Below are 22,136 nucleotides of genomic sequence, written 5' to 3'. Positions count from 1 at the left end.
CCTTTACCCTCTGACACCATGGTCAGCTCCTGTTGTGGTTCCGTCTGCTCTGACCACGGCTGTGGCCTGGAGACCTGCTGCTGCCCCAGCTGCTGTCAGACCACCTGCTGCCGCCCCAGCTGCTGTGTGTCCAGCTGCTGCAGACCCCAGTGCTGCCAGTCTGTGTGCTGCCAGCCCACCTGCTGCCGTCCCAGCTGCTGTCAGACCACCTGCTGCAGGACCACCTGTTGCCGCCCTAGCTGCTGTGTATCCAGCTGCTGCAGACCCCAGTGCTGCCAGACCACCTGCTGCCGCCCCAGCTGCAGTGTGTCCAGCTGCTGCAGACCCCAGTGCTGCCAGTCTGTGTGCTGCCAGCCCACTTGCTGCCATCCCAGCTGCTGCATCTCCAGCTGCTGTCGCCCCAGCTCCTGTGTGTCCAGGTGCTGCAGGCCCCAGTGCTGCCAGTCTGTGTGCTGCCAGCCCACCTGCTGCCGTCCCAGCTGCTGCCGCCCCTCTTGCTGTGAATCCAGCTGCTGCCGCCCCTGCTGCTGCCGCCCCTGCTGCTGCCTGCGTCCAGTCTGTGGCCGAGTCTCCTGCCACACCACTTGCTATCGCCCAACCTGTGTCATTTCCACCTGCCCCCGTCCCTTGTGCTGTGCCTCCTCTTGCTGCTGAGCTCCTTTCCTGAACCTATCTCCTCCCCTTCAGCTCACTCATCACAGAAGCAGACCTGGTGCATCTCATAGACAACTCAGGAGAGGCCATTCCCACCAACTGTGTGTCCATATCCTGGACATATATCTAGGATATATGTCCTGGCTATACATCTAGAATATATGTTCCCCATGTTGACCCAAGTGTGAAATTAGATGTTATTTACAGAAATAAATTAATCGAATTTACCAAATTTTGTACCTTATATTTGTATTTATGGATACCAAGTTCTTCTGTCCCAAACATGGAAGTTCTTGCAGGGTAACTCAGGGCAATGATGTCTCACTCTCAGATTTGAAAGTCTGATTGTTTCACCCTGTATTTCCTTTTACAGCAATGTTTCTGTATCTTATTTTTGCTGCCTCTGAATAAAACTCCACTTTCATCACATAGAAATACAATGTTCTTTTTGTGTTGCTTTGTAATGATTGTCCTTAGTTCCTGAGAAATTCCACCCAAAACACAACTGAACGAATCCTATTCTTGCTCTCACTCACCTTCAAGAAAATCCCAACATGTAACGACTTAAAAAAAATGGCAATACATGGATGTTTCCAAAAGTATTGAAAAAAATAAAGATTTTAAGTTAAGTTTTTTATGAATATGAAGAAGGGTTATATCCCACAGCTAAATTTTCTTAAATATTTTTGAAAGTGTATCTTTCCCTACAATCTCACTCCTCTCTTATTTGCTTTATTTTTCCATTTCCCTCCTCCACCCATGCCCCCCGATCCTGTTATCTTGTTCTGCCCTTATCTCTTTTATCCCATTCTTGTAAAACCAGAGGCTACTCTTTAAGGTTTATCCATCTCTCATGTAATTCAACTTATCACACTCTCAGCTGCTTTAATTTCATCTCCATCCATTAACAACAAAATAATTACCTTTAGGGAAAATCAATCTTCTGAGAAGTTGGGGAATTGCAGAAAATGTAAAATACTCAAATTTTAGTATTTTTCCTACCTTAATGACTTTTCTGTGGTGTGTATTTAACAGCATGGTCTTGGGGCACATGGTCTTGGTCAATACATTCTACAAAAATAAATTTTCATAGAGAAATATTGGGACTTAGAAGAAACCAACTAACGGAATATTTTGGTTCTTAGTTAAACCCAGAATATGGTCTATAAACTCCATCCTAGGGGGAAAATGGTGAAAATAAATTTTACGTCAATTCAAGCTAGTAAAAGCAGGAGAAACATTTAGAAAGTTCTGTACTAAATGCATATTCTAGGAGTTAAAGGTCCAGTAAATAATGTAGTGGTATTGAATCATGAATCTTTAACTTCCGTAGGTTCTACTACATGAACAAACAATAATTTAGACTGTGTAGGGGCATTATTCCTTCACATCACTTATAGCACACAACTCCTAATGGGTCAGAGAAAGTAGGTGAAAATTAAATGAACCTTCAGTTGGTCTCAGCATATGAAATGGGACTTTGAATGCCATGGGACTGAATGTGGCTTCCTGGTCATAGGGAATAAGTGTCTGAGAATAAGATATCTATGCCCTGAGCTGTGGGACACTCCATCACTTGTAAGTTGAAAACAAAGAAACAGAAACCACAGGAGACTGGAAAGGAATCACCAGAGAAGTAAGACAACAACTAGCAGAGTGCAAGGTCCAAAATCCCCATGAAGGAAAGAGTGGTCACTTGAAAAAGTAAAGGACACTCATAGGTGGGAATTGAACAATGAGAACACTTGGACACAGGACAGGGAACATCACACACAGGGTGGGGAACATCACACACCAGGGCCTGTTGGGGGGTGGGGGGCTGGGGGAGAGATAGTATTAGGAGAAATACCTAATGTAAATGATGAGTTGATGGGTGCAGCAAACCAACATGGCACATGTATACCTATGTAACAAGCTTGCACGTTGTGCACATGTACCCTAGAACATAAAGTATAATTTAAAAAAATTAAAAGACAGAATTCCACTTCCAGTTGTGACAAAGTAACTGATAGAAGATTCAACCTCTCAGTAGGAATGACTCTGACAATTAGACAAAACTAAGAAAACAGTTGTTTATGAGCATTGGGAGTTGACTTATGCAGGCAGTATTTGAGGGATCATGGTCTCAGAAAAAAATTAAATTCCTTCAGCTGAAAGACAAGATCACTTCCAGCCTCTACAGTTTTTCATATATAATTTCTGAATTTCTGGCATTCAATTAAAAAAATTACCAAGCATGCCAAAAAAAAATGACTAAATGAGCAAAATCAAGAAGAAAAAAAGAAAATAGAGCCAAGGATGATCTACATACAGGTACTAACACTGACTTTAGAATACTTACAATTAATATGTTTGAAATAATAGATTAAAAATGTAAATTTTATTAAAGAAGTAGAATCTATTTTTAAAAAGTTCAGTGAAAATTCTAGAACCAAAAAACTCAAAAACTGAAATTAAGAATTCAATAAATAAGTTTAACAGAAGATTAGGCAGAAGAGAGGAACAGCAAAATGGAAGTAGAAAATATTCACATTGGAATGCAGAGAGAAGAAAAGTTTTAAAATGGAGAAAATAGCATAAGACACACTTGGAGCATAGTGAAAAGTCTAACATACATGTAAATTGGAGTCCCAGAAAGAGAGGAGAGAGAATGGAGAAGTTATAAACAAAGAGATACTGGAGGGCAATTTGAAACAATTGATGACAGACCTCAAGTCACAGATTCTAGAACATCTCTGAACCCAAGCAGAGTGAATAAAAAGAAAAACAACATGTAGGCACATCAAGGAAAGTTGTTGAAAACCAAAGATAAAAAGAAAATCATAAACATAACAAGAAATGGATACAGCCATTATAGAAAACAGTATGGAAGTTTCTTTGAAAATTACAATAGATCTACCATATAAAATCTAGCAATTCCACTTCTAGGTATATATGTGAAGGTAAAAAAATCAGTATCCTGGAGTTATCTGCACTCTCATGTTTACTGCAACATTATTCTCAACAGCCAGGATATGGATTCAGTATGTGTCCATTGAAGGATGAATGGAGATATATAACACATACACACACACACACATCATATATAATAATATTAATATATGTTAAAGCATACATATAAAGAAATATTATTCAGCTTTAAAAAAGGAAATTCTGCCATTTGTGACAACAATGGATGAGCCTGGAGGATATTATGCTAAGTGAAATAAGGCAAACACGGAAGGAAAAGTACTGCATGATATCACTTATATGTGGAACCTTAAAAAAAGTGAAACTCACAAAAGCGGAGAGTAGAATGGTGGTTATTAGGGGCAGGAAGGTGAGGGAAATTAGAAGATATCTGTCAAAGGGTACAAGGTTACAGTTATGTAAAATGAATAAATTCTAAAAATTTAATGTACAGCATGGTGACTACAGTTAATACTGTACTGTATGCTTGAAACTTGCTAAGAGAGTAGATGTTAAGTGTTTTCACACACACACACACACACAAAGGCAACTAACTATGTGAGGCAATGAATATGTTGATTAGCTTGCCTTTAGTAATCATTTTACAATGTATATCAAAACATTGTGTTGTACACCTTAAATTATATATATATATAATTTTATAATAAAATAATAAAATAAGTAAAAGCAACAGGGGAAAAAACAACATACACTTTTCCAAAAAGAGCAGGAAGCCTAAAACCCAACTGAAATAATGGAAGTGAGAAGACGACGAAGAGACATCTTGTGAAGGGAAACACTGCTAATAGAGAATTATATGCCCAGAGAAACAAAAAAGACAATGAAATTAAGTTATTTTCAGGAAAACAGAAATGAGAGAATAGGTTAACAGAAAACTTTGCTAAAAGAAAAAGACTAGGCCAGGATCTGTGGCTAACGCCTGTAATCCCAGCACTTTGGGAGGCCGAGGTGGGTGGATCACTTTGAGGCCAGGAGTTCGAGACCAGCCTGACCAACATGGTGAAACCCCATCTCTAGTAAAAATACAAAAATTAGCTGGGCATGGTGGCAGGCGCCTGTAATACCAGCTACTCAGGAGACTGAGGTGGGAGGATTGCTCGAACCCAGGAGGCAGAGGTTGCAGTGAGCTGAGATTGCACTACTGCACTCCAGGCTGGGCGACAGAGCGAGACTCTGTTTCAAAAAATAAAAATAAAAACAAAAACAAAAAACAAAAGAAAGCGTTCAAGTAGAAGGAAAGTGATAGGAAGGATGGTTCCAACAAAGGGTAATTCTACGTTGTTCTTTTCCAAATCAGTCATTTTCTATATTCCATTTCTTCATTATGATTTTCATTTTTACATTTTTATTTATTATACTTTAAGTTCTGAGATACATGTGCAGAACTTGCAGGTTTGTTGCATAAGTATACACGTGCCATGGTGGTTTGCTGCACTCATCAACCCATCACCTAGGTGTTTTTTTTTTTTTTTTTTTTTTTTTGAGACAGACTCTTGCTCCATCACCAGGCTGGAGTGCAGTGGCCCGATCTCAGCTCACTGCAACCTCCACTTCCTGGGTTCAAGCAGTTCTCCCGCTTCAGCCTCCCAAGTAGCTGGGACTACAGGTGCACACCACCATGCCCAGATAATTTTTGTATTTTTAGTACAGACGTGGTTTCACCATGTTTGCCAGGATGGTCTCGATCTCCTGACCTCGTGATCTGCCCATCTCAGCCTCCCAAAGTGCTGGGATTACAGGCATGAGCCACTGCACCCTGCCCATCATCTAGGTTTTAAGCCCCACATGCATTAGGTAATTGTCCTAATGCTCTCTCTCCCCTTGCCCCCCACCCCCAGATTTCCATTTTTTGTTTACCTTTTAAACCCATTTATATATAGTCTCCTTCAGAATTTTCAGTTATCTCAATTCCCGGGGGTTGTATTCCCTTTTCCTGTGTCTACTATGCTACTCATGATAAATTATTTTCTTACGTATTTTGTAATATTTGCCTGTGCATTTATCTTATGCAGAAATTGACCCCTGTGGGGCATCCCATGCAATCTGTGTGTGGTTTCTTAGAGGTTTATTTTTCCTTGTGCTTAATGCTTTTTTATTTTTATATTTTTTTCTTTTTGGGGTGTTCTTTCTGTGTGCTATTCCTTTTGCTTTTGTTTCTGATTATTTCAAGGACATGCACTATTTAGTATCAGCAGTTTCTCACCTTGAGGTTCCTCCGCCATGCATATAGTATGAATTAGGAAGCTTGGTGATATTGCATGGTTTAGTTGTTCATGACTTTATTACCACATAAAATTCCTGTAGGCAGACTAAGGTTTTCTTGTCTCCATCTTATGCACAAGAATGCTTTCAGAATGTAAACTCTAAGTTCACATTCTTCTCTTTTGACATCAAAGGGATCTTGGCATCATGAGAACAATCTGCCCAAACAGTGTTCTTAAGAATGTAAACTTTATATAAGGGTCTTATTTCCTAGATCCTGCCTGGTGATAGTTTCAGGTCCCATTTCTTGTACCTGCCTGAGTTTTAACCACCAGCCTCCAGTTCTGAGAGCATCTAACTGGATGCCAAACCTTCCCACAAGCCGCAGGACATCAGCTAGTGTTTGCCATTTGAGTTCCCTCTTAGTTTCTGACAAATGAGAATTTTTCTCTACTTTTCTCAAGTTCAACTACGATTGAATTTTTTAAAAAATCTCTGAAGCATTTATATTTACTCGTACCAGGAAGTGGGTCTGTCAGTATCAACTCAGTCAGCTACATTGCCAGAAGTTCTTTATTTTCAGATACCCAAGGAGATGAAAGATTTACTGTGTTAGAAATATTTTTAAAGGGTTTTTATAGTAGATGCTCCTATGAAGTAAATTTTATTATGTACTTCAGCATTTCCTCCAAAAGACCCAAACTCCTCACTCTTATTATACTAACAATTGTTAAGTTTAGCCTAAAGCTGCCTCTTTACGTATTTTAGGTTTGGCATAAACGTTTCTCCACGCATAGTAAACTGTAACCTAACTGGATATGTAAACAAACTATAACCTACCTTTCCAGTAAGTATCCAAGTCCACAGCAGCCCAGTTCTTGTCAATCACAGACGCCAACTGTTTAAACCATGTTCAACTAAAGCAAACGTTGAGCTCTAACCAACCCAGCTATTTCTGTCCCTCACTTTGGTTTTCTGTACATCACTGTCTTTTTCCTTTTTTTTCTTTTTTTTTTTTAGATTAGGGCTACTTTTAATAATTGAGGTGTGTGATCATAACTCAATTATTCATCTTAATCTTCAGATATTTAGTAGAACATCATATGGTCTCAGTTGCAACTACTCAAATCACTTTCCTTTTTCTATCCATAAATGTTGTTTAACCAAATGGAAGCCAAGGAGTTGCTCTGAACCTGTGCTGGTCTGGGAGCTTCCCAATTCATGAATTATTCTTTGATGAATTAAAATCTGTTAAATTTAATTTGCCTAAATTTTTCTTTTAACACGCCAAAGAAAAAATACTTTTTCAATCCTAATTCATTTTACTTTTAAACTTTTTTCATTTTTGAAAATATTTCAAACTTACAGAATAGTTATAAGAGTAAAGAATTCCTTATGCCATATAGTCTTCACCTAGATTCAACATTTGGCCACATTTGATTTCTCTCTCTCTAGAGAGATGACATGGATAGAGATAGACTTATGTCCTAAGACTAAGGACATTTTCATGTATAACCACAGTAAAGATATCAATTAAACTGAATGTTGATGCAATATTATTACCTAATATACATGCTATATCCAAATGTTGCCATTTTTCCAATATATCCTATAGAGCAATTTTTATCCATGTTCGTACATTGCATTTAGCTATCATATCTCCTTACTTTATTTAGACCTGAAATACTTGCTCAGACTGTCTTTATATTAGACGGCACTAATATTTTTGAAGATAGCAGGCCAGTCATTATGTGGAATATTTCTTAGTCTGAGTTTATCTGATGTTTCCTCATGCTTATATTCAGGTTTTGCATTTTAACAGAAATATTGCATAAGTAATGTGTCCTTTCAGAGTGTGACTTCAGGAGACACATGCTAGTTTGACCATTATTAATGCTGCTAACTTTGATCCTGTGATTAAGGGTATGTTCTCAAGTTTCTCCACAGTAAAGTTAACATTTTCCCTTTGAAATTAATAAACAGTTATTGGGAAAATATTTTGAAGTGTGCAAATATCCTGCTCCCCATCAAACTTCCACCCAATAATTATAGCATTCATTGATGATATTTACTTGATCAAGTTTTATTATAATGGCTGTAAATGGTGATTTGAAACTCCTTTATTCCTTCTACACTTACTCATTGACATTCTACTGTCATGGATAACTTTCCATCTTCCTTTTTTTAACTTCTCCATTTAATTCATATCAATATGGACTCATCAATCCTTAATTTTATTTGATGGGTTGTAATCTATTACTGCCAATATTCATTTTGGTGCCCAAGTCCCATATTAGGCCAGTGAGAGTTTATTCAGAGTAACTCCAAATGCCTATTAATATTTTAAAACAATGAGTCATTATTAACAGTTTCAAATTGAATAGACGAAATGATACCTGCTGCATACTTTGAAGAAGTCTAGAGAGTCCACTATCTAATGAGCATTTATGACTCACAAATAGGATATGTCTTCCTCATTGCTCACCGGTAACTAACTCAGAAAGATGAGCTTGTTTCTTTTTATTTCCCTACTCTAATTCTGCTTCTCTTTGACATCAAAAGAGATCTTGGCATCATGAGAACAATTTGCCCAAACAGGATCATGGCATGATACACAGATCACAGGTACATACCAGTGACTGAATCCATGTGATGGGCCATCTTGAGAAGACACAGTAGACAAAGAAATAGGCAAGATAATTCTGTGAGAAAGTCCAGATTGGAAAATCTTAACACACTAAGAAAGGGAAATCATATTTTCCTTCATCTTAAAATATTTAGCCAGAAAAACGTAATGATCTAATTTCATGTATAGTGTGTAGGTGTGTTTTAAACTTTCCCTCTACTCTCTAGATCTGAGAATTTGAGTGTCTGGAAAAAAGTGACAGCAGACAGATCAACAGGAGAAAAGGCACACAAATTTATTACACAGATGTGCAGAGCCTCACAAACTATAAGACTTGAAGAAGGGCCAATGATTGAAGTTTGTATAGCATCAGAATAGGGTCTTGGGGATTCTTAGGGGAGGTGTCCACAAGCTACGGGAAGGTGAGGGAAAGAAATGTATGGTGAATGAAGGCTGTCTTGCTATGTAGGTAAAGTCTTTCAGGCAAAGCCTCTCTGGGGTGATGTCAACATTTAGCCTCTTTTCCTGTTATGTATCTTTCCTGGATGTCTTCAGGCAGATATGTGAACCTCAGAGAAAACCTCTGCTTATAGCTGCTGTTCCCCACAATTCCCCAATCAACGTACCAAAGAATCATATTTTGGGGTTTTGTTTTCTGAGCCCCAACATCTCCATAAGAAAATAAAGTAGGAAATGATCCAGGACATGGTCACAGCTGCTTCAGCAGAGTACAGAAAAGGACAGGTAGCAAAGGGACTTTGGAATTTACTAAGCTCACTCTCTTACTAATATGTATATTTAGAATTGTTATATCTTCTTGCTGAATTGATCCCTTTATTATTATATAATGACCTCCTTTCTCTGTTTTTACTGTTGTTGATTTTAAGTTTGTTTTATCTGTTATAAGTATAGCTACCCCTGCTGGAAAAATAAGCTCATAATGGTCAAAATTGAGACATAACGTTATAAAAGCCTTGAATTTTAAAGAAAAACATAATAATCATTTAAAGAAAAATAAACATTTGAACATCCAGGCAAAATGTCCATGTCAACTAGAAGGAAATAAAACTAGCTTGTTTTCACACATTTTGATGAAAATGTCAGAAGATAATAGAGTAATGCTCAAGGAAAGAAAATGTGAGGCAAAGATTTTAAATTCAGCCAAACTGAACTTCAGGTATAAAGGCCACAAATAAACTATTATAAACATGAAAAAACCCAGTGAATATTCTCCCCCATGGGTGTATCCTGAAGAATCTATTAACAAGTGACCTTCATAAAATCAGATGACTAAAGATACTGGAAGGACATCTACACGAGGTCTGGATCGATATATATCCTTTGGAACTAAGAACAGAATGAACGATAAGCCTAAGAGAGGAAGTGTGATAAATAACAGCTGTGTACTGACACTGTCGATACAGCACAACTACCAAAACAGGAAGGAAAAGGAGAGCAAATATATAAAGTAGAAGTTTGCTGATTGCCTTATAGATATTAACCAGGAATTCAAATCTCATGCTCAGGGAGTGAGGAATAAAGAGGTAACTAGATAATTTCAGTATTTCTGTAAGCAGAGAATCAACTGACAGTAGCTAAAAAATAGAGCTCATGAGGTATATAAAGGTAACCATTAGTACAAAATACAAACATTCCTAAATACCAAAAGGCACGCTGAGAAAGAGAGAGAATTTAAAAGGTGAAAGATTAGAATTTTAAAAGTGAAAGACAGAGAGATAGAAAGATAAAGAGACAGGCGAGAGAAATATTTAACAAATATATAAAGATAGCTTATTATATATCACTATTATATATAAGTATAATAAAAATGACATAATTAAAGTTAAGCATATTGATTATATCCATTCATATAATAGGCTCAACTCACTTTAAAAAAAGATTTTCAGTTTGGCTTATGAAAAGGAAAGCTCAGCATTATGCTGTCTATAAAGAGACACAAGTGAATCAACAAGCATCAGAAGGTTAAAAATGAAAAGGTAAAGACAGAGATACATATAATGAAAATGCAAATGGAAGAAAGCAGGGGCCACAATTCTTATATCCCACAAGTTAGATTTACACAAAAAGCATTGCAGAAGACAAAGTAGGAAAAAGTATTATGCTAAAGGCTACAATCAACATGTAAATATAGAGATAAAACTTCACATACAGAAGCTACAGTTAATATAAGAATAAAAATAAGACAAGCCAATAATCAAATACTCTAATCCACTATGGAATTAATGACAGAAAACTGTGGAGAAAAATTAATAAGAATATTATTTTATGTTTTTGTTTGCTTTGTCGAAGATCAGTTGGCTGTAAGTATTTGAGTTTATTTCTGGTTTCTCTATTCTGTTCCACTGATCCATGTGCCTATTTTTATACTAGTACCACACTGTTTTGATGACTATGGCCTTAGAATGTAGTTTGAAATCAGATAGTGTGATGCCTCCAGATTTGTTCTTTTTGCTTAGTCTTGCTTTGGTTACGTGGGCTCTTTTTTGGTTCCATATGAATTTTAGAATTGTTTTTTCCGACTGTGAAGAATGATGGTGGTATTTTGATGGGGATGGCATTGAATTTGTAGACTGCTTTTGGCAGTATGATCATTTTCACAATATTGATTCTACTCATCCGTGAGCATTGGATGTGTTTCCATTTGTTTCTGTCGTCTATGATTTCTTTCAACAGTGTTTTGTAGTTTTCCTTGTAAAGGTCTTTTGACTCCTTTGTTAAGTATATTCCTAAGTTTTTTTTTTTTTTTTTTTGCAGCTATTGTTGAAGGGGTTGAGTTCTTGATTTGATTCTCCGCTTGGTCGCTGTTGGTGTATAGAAGAGCTGGTGATTTGTGTACATTAATCTTATATCTGGAAATTTTGCTGAATTCTTTCATCAGTTCTAGGAGCTTTCTGGAGGAATCCTTAGAGTTTTCAAGGTGAACAACCTACTGTCAGCAAACAGGGATAGTTTGACTTCCTCTTTACCGATTTGGATGCCCTTTATTTCTTTCTCTTGTCTGATTGCTCTGGCTAGGGCTTCCAGTACTATGTTGAAGAAGAGTGGTGAGAATGGGCACCCTTGTCTTGTTTCTGTTCTCAGAGGGAATGCATTCAACATTTCCCCATTCAGTATTATGTTGGCTGTGGGTTTGTCATAGATGGCTTTTATTACATTAAGGTATGTCCCCTGTATGCTGATTTTGCTGAGGGTTTTAATAATAAAGGGATGCTGGATTTTGTCAAATGCTTTTTCTGCATCTATTGAGATGATCATGTGATTGTTGTTTTTAATTTTGTTTATGTGGTGTATCACATTTATTGAGTTGCATATGTTAAACCATCCCTGCATCCCTGGTATGAAACCCACTTGATTATGGTGGATTATCTTTTTGATATGTTGTTAGATTCAGTTAGCTAGTATTTTGTTAAGGATTTTAACATCTGTATTCATCAAGGATATTGGTCTGTAGTTTTCTTTGTTGGTTATGTCATTTTCTGGTTTTGGTATTAGGGTGATGCTGGCTTCATAGAATGAATTAGGGAGGATTCCTTAATAGTCTATCTTGTGGAATAGTGTCAAAAGGATTGTTACCAATTCTTCTTTGAATGTCTAGTAGAATTCTGCTGTGAATCTGACTAGTCCTGGACTTTTTTCTGTTGGTAATTTTTTAATTACGGTTCAATCTCACTGGTTGTTATTGGTCTGTTCAGGGTATCTAATTCTTCCCGATTTAAGTTAGGAGGGTTGTATTTTTCCCTGAATTTATCCATCTCTTCTAGGTTTTCTAGTTTATGTGCATAAAGGTGTTTATAGTAACCTTGAATGATCTTTTGTGTTTGTGTGGTGTCAGTTGTAATAGCTCACATTTCATTTCTTAGTGAGGTTATTTAGATTTTTTCTCCTCTTTTCTTGGTTAATCTTGCTAATGGAACATCATTCAAAGCTGACCAAAGTATTTTTTTTAACTCCTGTCAAAATGAACCTGTGGGTTCCAGTTCATATCCCCATTGGTGCTCAAATAACAAACTTCAAGTTGGTCTCTGGCTACTTTTGACACGAATCTAGTAGATTTTTTTTTATATATATAGTAAGCTATTCCAAGTTCATTTGTATAGTTCCTTACCCACACTTATATTCAGCCATTTCTCCAAGGAACCCCTGTTCCTTGTAGTCAATATGGCATTTGGGATGAAAGATTGAAATGTAAAAATGATGAGTATTACTAAATTGATTATTTTCTCTCAACTTTTTCAGTGTCCACAACTAGAAAATATTTACTTAAAAGATAAAGTACATCAGCATTTCTAATGATAATTACAGGATTTTTACTTAGCCTCATATCTTTTTCCTAAATCTCTTTTATTCCTTGCCAAAAATAACAGTTCCTTGATGTAATTACTCATTTTCTTTATTACATAATGCTTGCACAACAATCTTGGAATAATATTGCCAATACTAATAACAACAGTATAGTTATTGTAAACAAACTTAACAGGTGTTTGAAAAAAACATTTCGGCCTTGGGATAGTTACTTTCTCTGAAGTTATGCCTAGATATACAGTTAGATTCCATTGTTGTGGTGGTGGTTTTAGTGATTTTGAGAGATTTTTAAAACTTAATATTTTTATAAGTATGTAAAATATTTACATGGGTGCAAAGTCAAAGCTACAGAAAAAGATACATTCAAAAATAATCTAGTGTCTGTTTCTATCTTCTCTATTCTATTCCCTCCATCCTCTATGGGTCAATTTTTAAAAAACAAACATGGACCGGGTGCGGTGGCTCACGCCTGTAATCTCAGCACTTTGTGAGGCTGAGGCAGGTGAATCATGAGGTCAGGTGTTCAAGACCAGCCTGGCCAAGATGGTGAAACCCCATGTCTATTAAAAATACAAAAATTAACCAGGCGTGGTGGTGGGCGCCTGTAATCCCAGTTACTCAGGAGGCTGAGGCAGAGAATTGCTTGAACACAGGAGGTGGAGGTTGCAGTGAGCCAAGATTGCGCCATTGCACTCCAGCCTGGGTGACAAAGTGAGACTCTGTTTCAGACAACAACAACAACAACAACACCACCACCACCAAATATGGTTGATTCTTCCATTATTTTTTTCTTTGTTTTTCAGCTACATTAAGTTACAATTCACATATAATAAATAAACTGCATATACTTAAAATGCACAATTTGATGTTTTGACAGAAGTCCCTCTTTCCTGTTTTCTCATCTCCTGTCTTTGTATTCTTCTGTCATTTTTTAAAGTGTAAGCAAATATACTTTCGATATTTATATCCTGGATTTTTAAAACATTGTTGTAGAACAATAGTACACATTTTTCTCCACTGCTTTATCGTCTCCTAACAATATCTACTGGAGATTAATTTATAGCAGCCTATAGAGACACTCCTTATTCCTTTTGACAGCTGCAAAGTACTCCATCATGGGAAGGCACCACAGTTTATTCACCAGTACCCTATTGAAGGATACCTGGGTTGTATCCAGTGTTGTTGTAGTTTTTAGTTTTTTTCCCAAATAGAACTGTTATGAATTGTCTTGTGCAATATCTTTCATATATTTACCCGAGTATCTTTCAGATATTTTATGGAATTGGGATAGCTGAGTCAAAGAATAATGCTGCTAGTTATTGCCAAACCTTCACAAGAAAAATATGAGCATGCCTATTTTCACATCATCTCACTTCCAGAGAATGCTGTCAGATTTTGAATTTTTGATAATCTAACAGGTGAGAAGTATCATACCATATTATTTCATTTCTCTTATTATGCATGAGATTGAGTATATTTATATGGTGGTAAAATATTTGCATTTTATTTTCCCATTAGGCTGTTGGTCTGTTTTCTATCTATTTCCAGAAGTCTTTTTTCTTCTTCTGTCACCCAGGCTGGAGTGCAGTGGTGCAATCTTGGCTCACTGCAACCTCTGTCTCCTGGGCTCAAGCAATCCTCCCACCTTAGCTTCCTGAGTAGCTGGGACCACAGATGCATGCCACCTCGCCATTTTTTTTTTTTTTTTTTGCTTTTTTGTGTTTTTTTGGTAGAGATGGGGTTTTGCCAAGTTAACCAAGTTGGTCTCAAATTCCTAAGCTCAAACAATCCACCTGCCTTGGCATCCGAAAGTGCTGGGATTACAGGTGTGAGCCACCGTGTCCACTCTCAGAAGTCTTTTATATACTATTAACCCTTTGTCTGTGATATAAATTGCTAGTCCTTTTTTTATTATTTTGTCATTTGTGTTTTTACTTTGTTTATGATGGTTTCTTACCATGCATTTTTTTTAAAATTTTACTTTAAGTTTCGGGATACATGTGCAGAACATGCAGGTTTGTTACATAGTTATACATATGCCATGATGGTTTGCTGCATCTATCAATCCGTCATCTGGGTTTTAAGCCCGACATGCATCAGGTATTTGTCCTAATGCTCTCCCTCCCCTTGTCCCTCACCCCCGACAGGCTCCAGTGTGTGATGTTTCCCTCCCTGTGTCCATGTGATCTCATTGTTCAACTCCCACTTAGGAGTGAGAACATACCTTGCATCTTTTTAATTATACATAATTGTTTTTAAATATCAGGAGAGATTTAATTGCAAAATGTTCATGCGCAAAATGTTCCTTGAACACCCTAGGAGAGACGCCCTTTCCCTGTTACAGACTGTGTGACTTCAATCTATCTGAGCCTCAGGTACCTTGGATGTAAAGAATTCAGAAAAATTGTGTCTACGTAGTAGAATCCTTGTGAAGTATAAACAAGATAACAATTATAGAGGACTCAGAAAATTCCTGACACATAGTAAGCACTCAACAAATTATAACTATTAGTATTGTTTCATCTTTCATTGGAAGTGTACAGATTAAATACATAATTGTTATTTTGTTCACTAATCACATGATTCTCTAAATAGTTGCTAAACTCTTTCCTATACATGTTTCTTATTTGCCTTGTTTAAGTTTCTGTAGGACAGAAATTAAAGCTTGATCCTTTATTTCTTTTCTCCATGTATCAAGCAAAATCTCCAACATATATTGTGAGAGAAAACAGCTTTCGAGTATGAGAAAATATACTTTCAATAACACTTCAGTTAAACACATTCAGTGGGTATCTTGACTCACCAACAAAATAGAACAAAAATGTTCCCTATGATCCACATCTCTGAAGAACATGCCAACAATAATTTATAAAGGGAACTGTCATGCCAATGTATTTTTACTTTTAAAAGCAGTGAATCGTTGCATTATATCTGTTTTAAGCTGAATAGATTCAATAACATGAAACAGGAATTTCAGTGGGATCTTTTGTATCTCACCGACCAGCCACAAAATTCAAAGGAATCACAGTATTCCTCATTATACACAAGTTACCTCCTATCACCCCCCAAAGATGAATCTTTCATCACATTTTCCTACCAGCATTCTATGTAATTTATTTTTAACCTCTTTGAGAGCAGAGGAGATTTAGTCATCATAAAATCTATTCTCAACTTATTATCCAGAAGTCAAATAAATAAAGAATTAACTTATGAAATCCAATCAAACAATGTCATGTAATGGGTCTACACATCAGAAGACACATCAGATGAAGGAAGGAGAATGAGAGCTGATTCACTTGGCTTAACCAAATTGGATAGCTCAGAATACAACAGGAAAAGGGAATGTTGCCTTTTCTATTTATGGAAATATTTACCAGATAAGCACAACTATCTAATTTACTAAAAAACAACTGATTCTCTATTAGTAATGTGCAAACCACAAGATTATTCACATGGTCATAGTAGTTCTCAGCAGGGTATAAAAAGCAAAAGAGAGAACAAGGAGAGATCAAACTCAGAACACTCACTCTCCTGGAAACCCACCGAGAACCTTCACCTTCTGACACCATGGTCAACTCCTGTTGTGGCTCTGTGTGCTCTGACCAGGGCTGTGGCCTGGAGAACTGCTGCTGCCCCAGCTGCTGCCAGACCACCTGCTGCAGGACCACCTGCTGCCGCCCCAGCTGCTGTGTGTCCAGCTGCTGCAGACCGCAGTGCTGCCAGTCTGTGTGCTGCCAGCCCACCTGCTGCCGCCCCACCTGCTGCCGCCCCAGCTGCTGTCAGACCACCTGCTGCAGGACCACCTGCTGCCGCCCCAGCTGCTGCGTGTCCAGCTGCTGCAGACCCCAGTGCTGCCAGTCTGTGTGCTGCCAGCCCACCTGCTGCCGCCCCAGCTGCTGTCAGACCACCTGCTGCAGGACTACCTGCTGCCGCCCCAGCTGCAGTGTGTCCAGCTGCTGCAGACCCCAGTGCTGCCAGTCTGTGTGCTGCCAGCCCACCTGCTGCCGCCCCAGCTGCTGTGTGTCCAGCTGCTGCAGGCCCCAGTGCTGCCAGTCTGTGTGCTGCCAGCCCACCTGCTGCAAGCCCCAGTGCTGCCAGTCTGTGTGCTGCCAGCCCACCTGCTGCCACCCCAGCTGCTGCATCTCCAGCAGCTGCCACCCCTCTTGCTGTGAATCCAGCTGCTGCCGCCCCTGCTGCTGCCTGCGTCCAGTCTGTGGCCGAGTCTCCTGCCACACCACTTGCTATCGCCCAACCTGTGTCATCTCCACCTGCCCCCGCCCCTTGTGCTGTGCCTCCTCTTGCTGCTAAATCTCTGCTGTGAACACACCACTTCCTTATTACGTCCTTTCCTACAGATGAAGGCTCTCATTGCAAACATGCGACTGTTCAAGAGAATTGATCTGGGTCCCATAAGCAAACCTCATCCTTAGAAATTCTGTATTTGCATTCTACCTTTTGTCCAAACTCCCTGCCTTCCAAAGGAATTCATTGACAATCTCCTAATAAATTGACAAATTGTCCTCCAACATCCTCCCACCTCTTTGACTTCAAGACATTTATTCATCATGCCTAAGGAATTTGAAGATTGCCTCCATCATTTGTAGGGCCACAGATCTTAATGCCTCCAACCTTGAAGTCCAGTGAAGTCTCTCTCTTAAAGTCTTCTGCAAACATTTTTGTACCTTGTTATTTCCATGTACCAAAATAAACCTCTATTCTATTGGCACTGAAAATTGAATACGATTCTTATTCTCTTTTTAAAAAGGGTTTTACATTTGGGTCCTGGGTGATTACATTTAACTACACCTGTAGGGCTCACAGCACAGATTAGTCAACCTTCTAACAGAGGTCAACTGACATCGATCACTGCCTAGTTTTTTTCTAGAAAAGTCTTTTCAGGCTTAGGCAAATCAATTAGTCATTTTGTAGTTTTTAGACAAAAAGAGTGAAGCTGAAGTCATGAAATATCCATGAATATAACAACAGGGGAAACATTTTGAAAGATTGATCACAACTCATTATCTTTTAAAAAATAATTTCAACTTTCATTTTAGAATCAAAGCGTACATATTCGTATTTGTTACATGTTGTGTGATGCTGAGGTTTGGGGTATAAATGATTCTGTCACCAGGTACTGAGCAGTGGGTCATTTTTAGCCCTTCGTCTCTCCCTCTCTCCCCCTTTTTGGAGCCCCTAATTGTTCTCATCTTTGTGTCCATGTGAACCCAATGTTTAGCTCCCAGTTGTAAGTGACAACATGCAATATTTGGTTTTCTGTTCCTGGAATAATTTGCTTAAGATAATGTCCTCCAGCCACATCCATGTTGCTGCAAAGGACATAATTTCGTTCTTTTTTTATGGCTGTGTAGTACTCCACGGTGTGAAAATGTCACATGTTCTTTATCCAATGCACTGTTGATGGGCACCTAGACTGATTCCATGTCTTTACTATTGTGCACAGAGCTGTGATCTTTTAAAACGCTGTCTTTCAATTTCTTTTTTTTTCCAGTAAAAGCAGCTAATAGGTGGTTTAGCAAAGTCTGTGTATTTTCTACTGAGTCATGTGTAATGAATCCTCAGCACAAACACAGTGGATCTGCTTCATTCTGACTGGCGGAGTTTCAATGGGGAGTTCATGCTGCCATGTAGAGAGGGCCACCTCCACGGTCAGGCAGGTGATGAAATGAAGGAAGCAGGCCTGGTGAAAACTCATAGGTATGCTGGAGACTGATTTTTTTTCTTTTTGTCCAAAGTTGTGCCCTCTTTTTAGGATGCAACTATAAAGACCCACATTTCTCCCCAACTAGGGATGCCTCTAATGGGTCATCTCATCTCCAGAACTCCCTATAGGTTCATCTGAGACTTCCACTGAGATTGCCCTGCAGTTTGATTTATCCCAGTGTCAAACTTGACCTTTCTCTCACTTCCCTTCCCTTCCCCTTCCCTTCCCTTCCCTTCCCTTCCCTTCCCTTCCCTTCCCTTCCCTTCCCTTCCCTCCCTTTCCCTTCTCTTCCCTCCCCTCCACTCCCCTCCCCTCCCCTCCCCTCCCCTCCCCTCCCCTCCCCTCCCTTCCTTTCCCCAGTGTTAATCCCAAGAGCATGCTTCAATAAACCTCTTGCATGTTGCTCTCCATCTCAGTGTCTGCTTCCTGGGGAGCCCAGCCTGTCCCCCAAAACAATTTGAAACTCATGATAGCTAATTTGAGAGCTAAAATGACTGAAATGTACTTTTAATATTTTAGTTTCTGAAAGAAATAAGAATGTAAACATAATAGCAGAAAATATGTTTAACAGAATCTGTAGAAAAAAATTATGAATTTTATATAAATCACATTTATTATTTTCTAAGGATGTTTAGATCATTTATACACAAATAAATGCTCTTTAAACATTTAGACAATACAAAAGAATGTGACAATGTGACCAAAAGTAAGTTTCCCATCATGGTCTTTGCCAATCCCATTCAATACCTAATGTTACAAATTGAGATACATCCTCATTAAATGCATGCGTAACACATGCATGTATTTATTTGAAAACTTGGCTTTTGTTGCACATCTCTTGTTCTGACATTTATTCAAACATTATTTTATGTCCTTCAGGAAATGTTAACATTTTCCTTCACATAGGCTTGGCAGATTTATTTACATATTTTTCTATTTACTCTTGAGAATTATGAATACATGCTTCTTTTTTTAAATTATACTTTAAGTTCTAGGGTACAAGTGCACAACGTGCAGGTTTGTTACATATGTATACATATGCCATGTTGGTGTGCTGCACCCATTAACTCGTCATTTACATTAGGTATTTCTCCTAATGCTATCCCTCCTCCCTCCCCCCGCCCCACGACAGGCCCCAGGGTGTGATTTTTCTCCATTAAATTTTAGAGAGAATTATTGCTAGTGTATAAAAAGTCTATAGATTAGTATAAGTTCATATCTTATCTGATCTCATGATTCATACTAATACCCAGCTGACTCTCCAGGATTTTACGGGTGTGCAATCATGGTGGCCAAGTGCCTCCAGCCTCAGGCTTGTCCCCATGGTTCGTCCCCACCTGCCCACAGTGGGGGTCCTACCATTAACACAAACACTGTTAGGATTTTCTACCTTTCCTGTCTTACTTTCACCATTTCCTCACTTGTGCTTCCTGGGATCATCCCCCAAATAAATTGTGTGCACCAAGGTCTTTTTCTCAAGGTTTGCATTGGGTAGAATTTAAGCTAAGACAACAGATGATCAGCAAACATTTTTGACTGACTGATATCAAACAGAAAATAATAGTTATTTCAATCAACAAGAGTAAAACAAGGAAGCAGGAGGTGAAGGAGAACTAGTGCTACCATTTGGCGTTTACTTCCTTCCTGTCTTTTTACTGTGTGAATATAGGCATGCATGTTCAACACTGAATTCCTGGTTATCTATAAACAAGTCTCCTTCTATAAATTGAATCTTAACTTCCACAACTTTCCACATATGTTATTTATCAAGTGACATGTTACCTATCACATAAATGAGTTTAGTCTTCCTGAAATGAAATTATGATCTCTTTGTTTGGAATGATTTCCTCTCTTTTATCCAGAAGTCAAAAGATATACACATTTTTTAAAGGACCTTACATGCCTCTATGTCATCAAAAAAGCCTTCCTTCACTCAACAAACACTTACCACCAGTGTTCTCTGTGCTGAGTATCATGGTAACAAGAATAAATGTCATAGCCCATGCCTTCAGGGTATTTGCATTGCACGTGGTGGAATGACAGAAGTAAATGACTATGATACAGTAGAACGTATCAAATTATGAGCACAAGGCAGGAAATCATGATACATGAATGGGGTAGCTTATCAGGAAAGATACTATTGAGGAGGAACTATTTTAACTGGGTCTTGACACATGAGTAGGAGTTTGCAGAGTGGACAAAAAAAGATGAAACATTCCAAGAAGATGAAGCAGTTTCAGCAAGCTTAGCAAATTTTATTCTTTATGGCTTTCTTGGCTACACTAAGACATATTAGGCTTACTTTCTCTTTAACCTTGGACAAGTTTTTGTTTGTTTGTTTTAACTTTTTAATGCTTCTTTTGAGTATTCCCCTAAAAGACTAATAAGAATATAAACTAGTTCATAAGGTTGTATTAAAGAGTGAAAATGAAACAAATGTAAGATATTTGGTACAATGCCTGCTACATAGTCAATACTTCACAAGTAATATACATACCCTGAGGGTGTATGGAACTTATCCACATACTAACATTTTTTATTTTAGTTGTTTAATGAAAATAATTGTAATTCTTTTCATTTCTGCCAAACTCTGTTTGCTATCCATGTGTCTTATGACAGTATCTGCAAGAAAAAGATGAGGGTTTATCTGTTCTACACCCAGAGTACCCAATAGAATGTCTTGGATGCATGTTATTGAAAGCTTAATAATTCTAAATATTCTTCATATATAACAAATGCTTTTGTAAATGAAAAATCCATCATGCAATTTTGATGATCAAAGATTAATCAGGCTGGGTGCAGTGGCTCATGCCTGCAATCCCAACACTTTGGGAAGCCAAGGCAGGTGGATCACGGGGTCAAGAGATTGAGACCATCTTGGCCAACATGGTGAAACCCTGTCTCTACTAAAAATACAAAAGTAAGCTGGGTGTGGTGGTGCAAATCTGTAGTCCCAGCTACTCGGGAGGCTGAGGCAGAAGAATCTCTTGAACCCAGGAGGTGGAGGTTGCAGTGAGCAGAGATCATGCCACTGTACTCCAGCCTGGCGACAGATCGAGAATCTGTCAAAAAAAAAAAAAGATAAATCAAAACTTCCTACTCATAATGCATATATTGTAAGACATACAGCAAAATGTGTTTTTACCCTTTAAAGGCAGTTAGTCATGGGTAAGTACTTTCGCTGGAGGCTGTGGAATAAGATCTGACAGAGTTTAGAACTTGTTGGGATCTGACCATCTGCCCCACCATCCGAGATGCACACACGGGATCAAAGTCATCCTCATTGCAGATGGGACGTCCTTCCCCAAATGAGTCCTTCCTTCTCTTCCTTCCCAACATTTCACCTGACCAGGACATTATTTGACAACAAAAGATACATTCACATTATAAAATTCGTCCCCCATGATTTGCAGACAGCAATCTACAGGTAGGAGGGAGAGTCACATTTAAAAACAAAATGTCAGAGAGTCCTGTGACCGGTGCTTTGTAAAAGACACTGCATAGACCAGGGACAAAGGTGACCTCCCACTAATGAAGAAATATGACAAGCATTTCCAGTGGAAACACAGGAGCACAGCAGGAAAATGAAATGGGTTATTTGCTCTGTTGTGGAGTATTTAACTGGAAACACACAATTAT

General features: G+C 38.3%; 2 protein-coding genes across 12 annotated transcripts; both read left to right on the top strand.

The window, feature by feature from the left end:
• On the top strand, positions 1–936 carry LOC129017236 (keratin-associated protein 4-6-like). The gene has a single exon (XM_054457512.1). It carries the CDS (start codon positions 19–21, stop codon positions 652–654), a length of 636 nt encoding a protein of 211 aa, XP_054313487.1. The 5' UTR covers positions 1–18; the 3' UTR covers positions 655–936.
• Positions 937–16,312: 15,376 nt separating this feature from the next.
• On the top strand, positions 16,313–17,468 carry LOC129017350 (keratin-associated protein 4-12). Of its 11 annotated transcripts, none has more exons than XM_054457816.1 (3): positions 16,313–16,503; positions 16,549–16,831; positions 16,889–17,468. In XM_054457816.1, the coding sequence occupies exons 1-3, from the start codon at positions 16,343–16,345 to the stop codon at positions 17,081–17,083; spliced, it is 639 nt and encodes a 212-aa protein (XP_054313791.1). In that variant the 5' UTR covers positions 16,313–16,342; the 3' UTR covers positions 17,084–17,468. The 11 variants fall into 11 exon arrangements, with proteins under 11 accessions (XP_054313791.1, XP_054313796.1, XP_054313797.1 ...); XM_054457821.1 differs by having other exon boundaries at positions 16,313–16,512; positions 16,573–16,818; positions 16,927–17,468; XM_054457822.1 differs by having other exon boundaries at positions 16,313–16,623; positions 16,789–16,863; positions 16,954–17,468.
• Positions 17,469–22,136: the final 4,668 nt, after the last annotated feature.

The sequence above is a fragment of the Pongo pygmaeus genome, chromosome 19, assembly GCF_028885625.2.
Source record: "Pongo pygmaeus isolate AG05252 chromosome 19, NHGRI_mPonPyg2-v2.0_pri, whole genome shotgun sequence".
NCBI lineage: Eukaryota > Metazoa > Chordata > Mammalia > Primates > Hominidae > Pongo > Pongo pygmaeus.
Note: the sequence above shows the minus strand (reverse complement) of the source record. Positions and strands in the feature narration are given on the sequence as shown.

Bases quoted from the DNA above. Each gene is read 5' to 3' on its own strand.
- LOC129017236 (XM_054457512.1), top strand. From the start codon at position 19: ATGGTCAGCTCCTGTTGTGGTTCCGTCTGCTCTGACCACGGCTGTGGC.
- LOC129017350 (XM_054457810.1), top strand. From the start codon at position 16,343: ATGGTCAACTCCTGTTGTGGCTCTGTGTGCTCTGACCAGGGCTGTGGC.